Source organism: Orbicella faveolata, unplaced genomic scaffold (assembly GCF_042242905.1).
Source record: "Orbicella faveolata isolate gen_17 unplaced genomic scaffold, um_ofav_v1 contig_14, whole genome shotgun sequence".
Classification (NCBI taxonomy): Eukaryota; Metazoa; Cnidaria; class Anthozoa; order Scleractinia; family Merulinidae; genus Orbicella; species Orbicella faveolata.
Window position 1 is genome coordinate 19,805,807 of NW_028301541.1, and position 11,591 is coordinate 19,817,397.

At 42.8% G+C, this 11,591-nt stretch overlaps 1 protein-coding gene across 3 annotated transcripts in view; it reads left to right on the forward strand.

Moving 5' to 3' along the window:
* Window positions 1-11,591, forward strand: part of LOC110065671 (uncharacterized) — a 28,673-nt gene extending 17,082 nt beyond the window's left edge. For 2 of the 3 annotated variants that reach the window (XM_089286937.1, XM_089286938.1), the window contains exons 17-30: window positions 553-817; window positions 1,390-2,415; window positions 3,042-4,297; window positions 4,855-4,987; window positions 5,412-5,568; window positions 5,659-5,842; window positions 5,923-6,250; window positions 6,786-6,881; window positions 7,175-7,313; window positions 8,392-8,450; window positions 8,622-9,492; window positions 10,319-10,385; window positions 10,751-10,908; window positions 11,352-11,591. In XM_089286937.1, coding sequence (XP_089143063.1) covers window positions 553-817; window positions 1,390-2,415; window positions 3,042-4,297; window positions 4,855-4,987; window positions 5,412-5,568; window positions 5,659-5,842; window positions 5,923-6,250; window positions 6,786-6,881; window positions 7,175-7,313; window positions 8,392-8,450; window positions 8,622-9,492; window positions 10,319-10,385; window positions 10,751-10,908; window positions 11,352-11,453 — 4,841 coding nt within the window. In that variant the 3' untranslated portion in view covers window positions 11,454-11,591. The remainder of the gene's footprint in view (window positions 1-552; window positions 818-1,389; window positions 2,416-3,041; window positions 4,298-4,854; window positions 4,988-5,411; window positions 5,569-5,658; window positions 5,843-5,922; window positions 6,251-6,785; window positions 6,882-7,174; window positions 7,314-8,391; window positions 8,451-8,621; window positions 9,493-10,318; window positions 10,386-10,750; window positions 10,909-11,351) is intronic. The other variant, XM_089286939.1, reaches the window with a different exon arrangement.

The window sequence follows — 11,591 nt, forward strand, 5'->3', positions numbered from 1 at the left end:
ACGCGTAGCGGAGTATTTTTTACGAACTCCGAGGTCTTTGGAAATGCGGTTAAACACTGTCTTGAGCGTTTGATATATCTTCTCAATCGAAACTAAAACAAAGGAGAAAACGGAGAAATAAAATCGAAGACCTATTCTGGAGCAAGAGAAGAATTTAAAGAGCGCTTGAAAAAATAGTAGATACAGTGCCTAATATGCCCATAAGAAACTTGGTTGTTCTTGATATACTCAACTTGTCACAGTTGGTTCACAAATTTCACCTTAACTAAATTTCGTCCTCGAATTTTGTCTCGAATTTTAGTCATTTCTACAAGAGCCCTTTATTTCGTCAAATACTCGTGATTAAAAAACTCAGACTCGCTTTTTAATCCTTCGTGTTATCACAGACCAAATTGGAGTCCTGTGTACTCTTGTCTATCCGCGTCTCTCTCGTTAGCAAAACTATGAATCGCGATACGTTCCGCGCGGCATTTTGCGTGTAACCCTACAGCAGAAGATAAACAAACTATTTAGTGTGCTAAACCTACGTTATTTTCTAAATTATGTTAACAGAATTCGAGAAGACCACTAACAAGACATCATTTGCAGCACAACTCCCTGCAGGCCCAACACAACCCATAAGAAGGACGTCTCCATCACGCCAAGCGAAAAAGAAAAAGAAATCTTCAGTAGCACAACAAGAGCAAGAGGATATTGGTACAGTGGCCAGTCACGATTCAAAGCAGAGGAACACAGTGGAACCTGCAGAGTGGAGTCAGTCTTCAGCCACAGAAGCGCTAGTGTCTCAAGGACAAATGGAGTTACTTCTTGTCGTAAGGTGAGGTTACTGTTTTGATCAAAACTACATCAGAAATCATTAATCTGGTTGCAGATTCGTCGTTATTGAAAATGGCAAATAGGGCTTCTGCTTAGTGGTGGTTCGATCTCGTTTGTCATTCGTATGACTACATACCAAATTGGTCTCCTCTCAGTCCTGCTCCAAAAGACAAACGACTAAAAAGCGAAGCGGCGAGGCAAATATCCTTCACTATTCACCGACACAAAGGTAAATAATAGTTTTACTGTTTACCACAAAAGCTGAATAACAAGCGGACCAAAATAATTACCTCATTTTCGACAATAAACCGACAAACGGTCGGACACTTCTCTTCGGCTGCTCGGGGGTGAATAGTACTTTGATAATCACCTCCGAGTTAGCCAATGAGAACGCGTGGAAAACAATATTCACTTGTGGTGGTGTATAGTGCGATAGAGTATTGTTGATGAAAATTAGCGACGGCGAACTCTCACTGCGGACAAAGGCACTGACCTGTTGAGTCAGTAGACATGGATATCGTAGGCAAAGGGTATGAACGGACTTTACACATATACATTGCATTACTCTTGCAGACCAGGCGATGGTAGTCAGGCATCCGCCACGCAGACAGGCATTCCTCTTGTCCGAATACCAACGCTTGTGGACAGTCAGAGCTCGGGGTTTATCCCATCTAGCGACAAAAGAAAACAAACGACCCGTGCGGAAACAGCCTCACAAACTGATCCTCACAGGGTAACGTCAGCTGCCTCGCAGACACTGCAGCATTCTGGGATTTCATCTGACCAAGGTCATGTGACTCATCGATCTGATCAAATGACTAACACCCGTGGTGACGGGAACGTTGATGAGAGAACGGGCTGGGTTCAAACGGAACCCAGCATGGAACCAAAGCTAGACGTTCCTCGTCCTTTCTTTCCTTTATTGCAACACCAACAAGCTTCCTTACTTCAACAGCAAGATCCTTACACTGTTGGCAATCCACCACCTCCAACAACACAATATCAAAATCAAAGGAGAGTTCTGCCCTTGCTTCATATTCCAGTTGTCGACGCGTCAACTAAACTTGACTTGAGCAAGATGAAGCTTCTTCAAGTCCCCAAGCGAAGCGAAGACTCCCCGTTGTTACATCTTCCCGAATCAAACCCGACACCGCAACCGGCAGTCCCGGATTTGAGTAAAATAAAGTTCTTACAAATCCAACCCAAGAAAGAAATTTGGCAAAACGCTGCCAGACCAAAAGGGCCTGCTACCGTGCCAGTGCCGGCGTTACTGCGCATGACCGGAACTCCGGCTCGCCCAAATGGAGTCGCTTTGAGTAAAATGAAACTTTACGAGAATCCGCCGACAGTTCGTGAAGCATGGCCGCTCCTAGAAACTCCAAGACAAGCAGAGGCCCCAAGGCTTATTCCTTTGGAGAAAATACTAGCTTTTGAGAGAGGACTGAGGGACAAGCTGGCACCTTTTAGTGAGCCTGCGCGCTACCCCCATGAGAAAGAGAACATACGACCCTCCGGGGAAAATAAAATGAAGTTAGTGAAGGCACATGCTGAACCTCAGGAGAATTTGGTAGAGGAAGACAAGAGAAACACAGCTTCCAGGTAAGCCAATCAGAATGACAAAATAGACAACGTTTGTAGACTAGCCACAAAACACCACGACCCGGTTTTTCAAACACTGACCAAAACTGACTTGACTGGGAGATAGAAAGTATTATACTCGTTGAAACTACAGGTATTGTGTTGGAGTTTTTGTCATCCATGTTTGACATTGCTTTGTAGCAAGGTTGCGTTTAGCAGGGTACGGTTGCTAGGCCCCCTCCTTTATCCTGACTTGTTACCGGCTAACTGCTCCCTAGGGAAACAAATAGTTGGGGTTTACGCTAAAAAATAGTGGTGGAGAGGCTTTTCTTTCATTTAAAAGAGATTTATTGTTTTGTTTAAATTCATTATTGACCAAACAATCCTATAAAGCAACTATCTTTAGGGTGAGAAGAAAGAGGGGTACGCAAGGCCCAAGAATAAAGGGGACGATATAACAAAAACGATTTTATGAGGGGGATGGGGGTCTCGAGTAATTATGATTTGGGGAAGATAAATTTGGGTGTTATTTTTGTTCTCTTAGAAATATCTTATAGCCTTATTGTAGGCCTTCTTTCCATTTACTATCCAGAAAACCACACCACGTAGATGATTATTTCCTAATCGCTTTCCTTACCCATTTTCAGGCAAAGAAGAAGGCAGGCTTTGGAAAAGCAGGCTCGACCTCGCTCTACGTCACCCTTGTTCAAGAGCAGGCGAGGACGTGCACCTTCTCGCAGCAAATCTTCACAGGGAAAGATCATTACTGTACAACCTGCAAAGAAAGCGAGAAAAACTGAGAAAGTTTTGCCCGTAAAACAACAGAAGGAGAAAGGTCCAATTCCTAAGAAAACCATACATACCAAGCAGCGTACGCAACAGAAAGAGGTTTCAAAGAAAGGTTTGAAGAAAAGCGTTACGTTGAGCGAAAGTGAATTAGAACTTTCGGAAATTTCCGATCAAGCTTCTGATGGTTCCGAAGAAGAGAAATATTTTCGTGTTGAGCGAAGTCCAGAGCCGATTGCTGTGCCTGATCGTGGCACTAAAGGGCCTGGGGCGATGAAAAGACGCAAAGATAGGGAGGAAGAATTGAACTCCGGGGAATTTGAGGAGATTATGCCGGGGCCGCCTTCCATGCGGTATATCAAGGAAAGAATCGGACGGAAACTACATGAAGTCGACCAGCAAGTGGCCGCGTATCGCAGGGGAAGTCCCGATTGGAGAACTTCTGTAGATGGCATACGAAAGCCTTCGGAAACCCGCCGAGAGCAGAGTACCGTGGGAATTCAAGTTGACGAAGGGAAACAACCATCGCAAGTAAAATCCGTGGGATTTTTTCAGTCGGGTTTGGTGGACCGTATCGGAGATAATGTTTTGAAAGTTAATTCCAGTTCTCAAACTGACCAGGTTTCTGCGCGGCCAGCTCCAGTGAGAAGAGACCTGGTAACGTCGGGCGTTCAAACGGAGAAAGAATCTTTTGATTCTGATCACGTGACGTCTCACGCGCCAGTTCTGCCACCGGACATTTTCCTTAACCTTCAAATGCCCAAACGTGATCAAGACACGCAGGTTGGTGTTGATATGATAGAGATCTCCGAAGGGCTCCCCCCTGAAGCTGCTGTGGATTATGACCAAGCTGCTACTGATCGCCCTGTTTCTATCCGAGGGAAGCAACTTGGAGTCAATGTAGGAAGTGAGCGTGACGGTGCCCCTCCTGGTGCACCGAAAATTCCTGAAACGACCAGGGGGAGGCAGTTTCTAAGTGTGGCTGATATAGATCATGAACAGTGGTTAGAGGTTCAAAGTACACCTATGACTTCTGCAGATGGAGTGGATGAAGAAAAACGAGAAACCGAAAGGACGGAGAGCGTTGATGCAGAAACAGCGCTTACATCAAGGACAGGTAGAAACCGTTTGTATTTTGGTTTATCTCTCTCCACAAACCCAGACTAAATTAATCGTCTTCACAGTCGTTTGGTTCATCCGTAAATCGCGCAACTCTCCAACTTTGAAAATGGCTGCGACGAAAACTAGGCTACAGTGGTCGCGTAAAGAAACAAGTCAATTGAGTACATTTGCTATACAGTGGAATTTCGATTTCTCAAACCCTCGTATTTTCGAACCTTCCGGTAACTCGAACCAAAAGTCCCTTCTCTCCCCTCAATCAAACACTGTAATTTTACCCCAGATTTCTCGAGCTACCCGATTTTCAAACTAATTTTCATTTCCCTTAGAGGTTCGAAAAATCGGGACTCCAGTATAACAAACACAAGAGGGCACATTTTCTCACATTTCTAGACACTGGGAAGAGGGTTGAAAATACGACATGAAGCGGGGTATTTTTGATAAAATTCGAGGTGTTTCGAAATGTGATGAAACAGTCCTCGTGCGTTTCGTATAGTTCTCAATCGAAACTAAAATTACGGAGTAAACGGAAAAATTGATCTCTTTTCCCTCAAGTATCAGAAGATAGCCAAAACTACGAGCCAGAGATGCAACAAGAGAGAGCCAAACAAGAATACGAGAGACATCTGGAAGGACCTGATAGAGTCACAGTAGACATGATGGACTCCATGGACGTCCCTATACAAAGGTAAACGATACGCCAGCAGTACAAAAGTGCGAACTTTGTTAGAACCACAGCACAGTATACTGTAAAGTATATTAAACGGTACCACATGGAAGTACTGCTTAATAGCGTTCATTTCAATGGTCACACACTAAGGTTTCATCTACAGACTTAACAGTTAAAACCGCCTTGTACAGCATAATAAACGGTATCAGGTGAAAGTACTGCTCAATAGCTTTCATTTGAATGGTCACACACTAAGGTTTTATCCACAGAATTAAAAGTTAGAACCACCTTGAACAGCATAATAAACAGTACCACATGAAAGTACTGCTCAATAGCTTTCATTTGAATGGTCACACACTAGGGTTTTATCCACGGACTTAAAAGTTAGAACCACCTTGAACAGCATAATAAACAATTAGAAGTAACTTCGATTCTTTTCCAGGCTTTACCCGCTTCCCTTCCCGACAGCTCCCCAGTCCAGTGCACGAGCTGTATCAACACAATTCCTGAATGAGAGAATGAAAGAAATGAGTGAAAGGATTGAAGCCATGGATCAAATCACGCACAATATGGACAGAGAGTTCAAAAGTTCTCGCGTGGTAAGCTTATCAAACAATCCCAGGGCTGTGGGGCTTTAGTGTTTCAAGTCAATATAAACCCTGCCTGTTTGATCTATTTTTATATTCCAGCTTCTATCTGCTATTCAGAGTATTGACGAAGTGTTAAACCCCTCATCAAGAGCTTCGTCCTCAAGGGGATCCGCAGAGTCCCGTCGGGGAATGCCTCGGAGATGGGGGGACCCCGCGCCATGGAGAAGAGGGGGGAAAACTTCGGCTGAAAGGCAAGCGGCCACGAGGCTGCCGAAAACAGAAGGTATATTCTATATCGAATTGCTGAAGACATACGCTTGCTAGATAACGTTATGATTTTTTTAAAATCTTTATTACTAACAGACGTAGAAGACAGTATTGATGTTGATGTGGATCGCGCAGAAAAAGACGAGGCAATCGCCGCAACTGATGTTGAAGAGAACAAAGAAGGTGAACCTGATAATGAAGACATCGAAGAACAGATTGACGGCGAAAAAGATAAACATGACGGAGACAGAAGCTTCGAACAGAACCAGGAGGACGAAGAAGTGAAAGTCGCCTCAAGCGAGGGGGAAGAAAAATATTCTGATCAAGAACAGCCTCATAAACAGAAGCAGGATTCTTCAGAAACTGAAGTGAAAACATCCGCTGACAAGGAAAAGGCGCCCTCGTTCACACAAGATCGTGAAAGGTAAATGCTTTTCTAGTGAGGTAAACCTTTGCAGGTAACCCTGACAATCCACTAGTATCCATGTTCATTTTAATTCTCGGTTACTACGGTCGCTGTGATTGGTCAATTTAGCGGGCTAGGTTCTACTGTACGTCCCGCTAAAATTTGAAGCTGTTTTCGTCGCGTAATTGATCGTTTTGCTTTTGACGTACGTCAGTCATTTGAAGACGTTCCGCGTGACTTGAACCGTCCGACACATGGGAGAGATATTCGTATTTCTTACTAACTTCGTTTTCTCGGTCTCTACTGTAAGACACGGATCCTAATTTTTTATCCCCTTCGATTCATGGCTCACGCGCTTTGTGCTTCGGTCATAAGTCGAAGGGGGAAAATCTCCGTCTGTAACTTACAGTACGGACCTAGAGCTCGGTTAGTAAGCGGTCTAAACTTCTGGTTGGAGAGAAGCACTGAAACGTAAGTGTCTACCCCTAGTAACACAATATGAAGACATTGATATGACACTCATACATTTGTTTGTGTTTTTCCTTATCGTTAGGAGTGAAAAACCTCAAGCTTCTCAATTGGAATCTTTAACATTATCGCAAGACAAGCTGAAAGAAATATTTCAAGACAAAGAAGTGCGAAGAACTCGGTAGGTTGGTTGGTTGATAACTCGATTCTTCCATGACTAAACTCTCTTTAGGCAGGGAACAAATGCCACTATAAAACCTACTATTTATTTTTGAAGTGCAGTAGCTTGTGAGAAGTTGTAATGGTAGTCCAAGGTCTTAATATCAAGGGGATACTCGAAGCGTTGAAATTGTGCGGCTTATCAGGTCAGATAATTACCCTAACATGTGTAGAAATGACCACATCTCACATAGGTACTTTGCACGCGTTGCGTATCTATGATTACTAATAAGTCCATTGTTTCCCTGCATGCAGCAGGGACCCCAGCCCTGAAGCCCGGCAGTACTTAAAAGAGTGGATGAACAAGAAACGTTCAGAAAGGCAAGCAGAATGGAGAGGCCAACAGGAAGAAATGCGAGCACAGGAACACCAACCCTTCATGTCTCCCACACAGGTAGTTACGAACCTCCTCTGTTATTTAACAAATAATTAAAGGTTGTCTTTCAAAATCGCGGGAGATTTCTCTTGTGATATACCGAAAAACCGACTCGGCTAAAAACAGACAAAGTACAGAAGAAATGTAAGGGAGAATTATGAGTCTTACTTCATTTATTTTAACTACCTCTGTTAAGGTATATAAGATTTAACCCTGACAAAATATGGACATAAACATTTTCTAACCTCATAAACTGTAAGAAGAGTTTTAAAGTGAGAAAATTGTGAAGTCCTTCCTAGCTTTTTAAAGAGTTTAACCCGAGTGTTAGGGCGTTAGGTTGTTAGGGTATTTGGTTAATAGGCTATTAGGGTATTAGGGTATTAGGGTATTGGGGTATTCATGTATTGGGATATTAAAGTGTAAGAGTAATTCCCGAATACCTCAATAACCCAAAAACCCAAAACCCTAATAACCCTATTCCCTAATACCCTAATAACCCAACACCCCGGGGCCGGGTTTTTCGAAAGCCAGTTAACGCTAACCCAGGTTTAAAAGTTAACCGAAGTATTAATTTCTCTTGTATAAAAATGTTTTTTACTTCTTAGACTTGTGTAGTTTGAGCTTAATCAAGCTTAAAACTGAAAGACAAATATTATAAACAGAAAACCTCACCGATAAGTTACATAACTGAAATCAAAATTCTTGGTAATCCTTGGTAATCCTTAGTTCTTGGGCCCCTTTTATTTCTATTATGTATAAATAATCTTCCTAATTGCGTCCAGCATTCCCAACCAAGCATGTACGCCGATGATACTAGTGTTACGTTTGCTGGTAGTGATGTTCATAAAATGAATAATTGTATTAATCTTGATTTGGAGAGAATTCGTGTGTGGCTTGCAGCCAAGAAACTAACTTTAACTATGATAAAGACGGAATTCCTACTAATTGGTTCTAAGCAAAGGTTGTAGTGGTGGGAAGGTGGGGGAGGAAATCAGGCAAATTTGTCGCTTCATTAGTTGTGTGCTTCGAGTATGCGCAAACTAGACTTCACTTCGTGTGTTTAAACTTTTTGCGTTTTTTATTCGTTTATTTCCAGGGCTCCACAAATTTTAAAAAGATGAAGCTGATGGAAAAAGAGAGAAGCGTCAAACGCAGGTATTGGGTTAAATGACTATTTTGTATAACGTACCTTTTGTGGCACAATCACGCAGAGGTCACGCTATAGAGGTAACGCAACTAGACTTTTCTGTGTTTCGTTACCCTAATTATATTTGGGATCTGAGGAATCCCTCTGATATCCGATTTTTTTATTGTTGAATTACCAAGGAAAACAGAAGACCAGCATAAGCAGAAAAGGCTCGAGTCCGCGTCCAATCTCCTCTCCGAGATGCTGGCCGAGCCGGTTCCCAAGCCCACCGAGCCCAAACCAAATCTTCGTTACGGAGGGAACTTGAACTCACGTCACTCAATATCGATTACAGGAAAAAAGAAAAGAACCAATGAACGAAATAAAAAGTTACCTAAGGCTCCGGTTAAAGGCAAACGGGACCGGCAAGTAGAGAAATCTGCTCACACAAAAGAAAATGTTTTACCCGAGAAACAGGGTCTTGTAGATGTGGCATTTTCCGATGATATCGCGAGACACGGACGTGAAAATATAGGATTTAGATCTCAAAATACTCCTCGGCACGACATTATAAGAACCAGCAGTCCAGTCTCTACAACTGGGTATGCTTCAGGGAGACCACAAGGGAAAAATGTCGATGAAGATCACAGTGAGTTTATTAAAGAAAACCAGTTACCCGACGATGACTTTTGGCGCTCGAAGTCTCCGACCGGCGCCGAGTTTGTAACGACACAGACATATCGGAAGTTCACGAAGGAACAACCTAAACGATTTAGAGCTAGAGAGGCTGCCATGAGGAAAACTCCACCTATGACTCTAGGTGGGTATGGCTTATCCCGGCAACCTCAAGGCACAACTACTATGGGGAGAACATTCCAAAGGACACGGCCTACTGACTCTCTCCTCCCTGGAGGGGAGACTTTAACGGAAATAGATCGCCTGCTCGAGGATATTCCCGATGATGGTTCTACTTTTGACCAAGAAAACCTAGAAGGAATAGAAAGCTTGTTAGAAGGGGATGATGAACTAAGAGACTTGTTATCAGATGTGGATTGGCGCGCTATCAGTAAGGTAAGAGATTGTGTTATCACGTGGTAGCAACAAATAGGGGAGGTCACGCAGGTTACATCTCGTATCATGAAACACGTCTAACTATGTCATTGACACACTCGTATTGCACCTTATGCAACGTCTCCTGTCACGACTAGTGTCACGTCTCGTGTCACATCTTGTCACGTGTCTTTTTATGAAGTCACATTGCTTGTCATGCTTGATGACACGAATCTTGTCACGTGTCATGCCATATTTCATTTTTGTCACGTCATATGGTATACTCTATTTCATTTTGCCATTTTGCTTGTCACGCCCCTGTCACGCCGAGTTTCACCAAGCTAAATACTAAATTTTGTGGCCTTTTCCGTACCTTTTAAAAGAAGTGTTAAATCTTCCTTCACGGTAGTGGTCAAGTAATATTAGTCAATCATTGCTATGGTAAACATATAAGAGTTCTACAATCCTAGACAAAAGTCTTGGGACAAATTTGCACTTTTGGTGCTTTTGCGCACGCGCCAGACACGAATACAACTTCACCTGCTTAACCTCGCCCCCCACCTCACATACAATGTTGAAAACTAGTGCCTGCAATTTCACCTGATTTTGAATATTGTGTTGGGTGGGGAGGGGGGTCAGCAACGCGTTTTTAAAAGGATAGCAGCGCTTTTTTCAAACTTCAGTTGTAAAAACAGATAATTCGTTACATTACGTAAGTGTCCCAAGGACTTTTGTCCGCGATTGTAGCTTATTTATGTCATGCAAACATTTCCTGTTGAATAACAACGTAGTTGCTGGGTAAACACCTAATTGTTACCGTCAGAGTAAGGGTGTTATTCTTTTTTAGCCTCAAAGGGACAGTTCTGCCAGACCAACCAGAGAACGATCCAGTCTGTTTAACACAAGACGAAAAGGTAAATATTTCATTCTTGTGAATAGCAGAGTAGTCCACAAAGCCCCCAATTTGGAATTTAGTTTTGCAACATGGTTAGTAATTAGAAGCTTGTTAATCCAAATCTGTAAGGATGTCCGTATCTACGATTTCTATTTGCGTGATGATTCCGAACTCCTAACGAACGTGTCCCAAAGATGGTATTGGTCCCAGACTTCGCGGTTTCTTGCCGTATAGGAATCATTCAAAATGGTGGTGTTTACTAAAAATGTCGAGTCGCGTATATTTTCCGTGTATTTTACGATCATTCCTCTCCTTAACCGTAATGGTCATACCTCGTTTGATCAGCTTCTTATCAATGTGCCTTATGTATTTCTGATTTTTCAGATGATTGGCAACCAAGAGGTAGTCAGGACCAGAGGCATCGCCATCCTGAGCCTGCGGTGCCTTCTAGCAGCAGTCTGTTGCCGGAGTTTAATGATGAGGTCAGCCCGTGGAATACAAGACAGAGCATGCGCACGTCTGACGATGTTGCACAGCTCTTGGTGAGTGATAGAATTGTTGTTGTATCGATGTACAGTCGGGCAGTCTAGTCTCGTTCTCAAGGATTAAGAAGGTTTTTGCTAGTTTTGTTTTCCTTTCTTTGGACAAGAAACTACTTTACATTGCTTCTCTGTGGCCAGGTCTATACATAAATACTGGCAAATTAAATGCCGGGAGAAGGGAGGACCTAGCGACGGACTAGCATTCCATCAAGGGGTGGAAGAATTACTCGTACTCGCGGTTTCATCCTATTGAAACCGGAGATAAGCACCGGCCGGATGGGTCACTATGCTAAAAGTTAGACTTTACCTTAATTATTCACTTGTGTGACGTTACTTTTACGAGAATTCTCACATAGCTAGTCACGCAATCTTTCGATAGGATTACGTGACGGAATAGGATGGTGTCTTCTTATAAGATAAGGTGTTTTCCTGTTGCGTTACAGGCTGAAGTTGACGAGGCTGTAGGAAACATGTCGGAGAGTACTGGCAGTACCAGAAGTCAAATTGATTGGGAAGAAGTCGACAAAATCATGGGCGAGACGTAGATCTGGAGAGCAGCATGTTTATTATTTATGGCTGTAATGAGATTAAGGTAATATTTTCAAAGGAAAATAAACAAAAATGTACATTGGACCAGAATTGAGATATGAGTATTTATTAAAGTGGTGGTGCTTTCATACAAA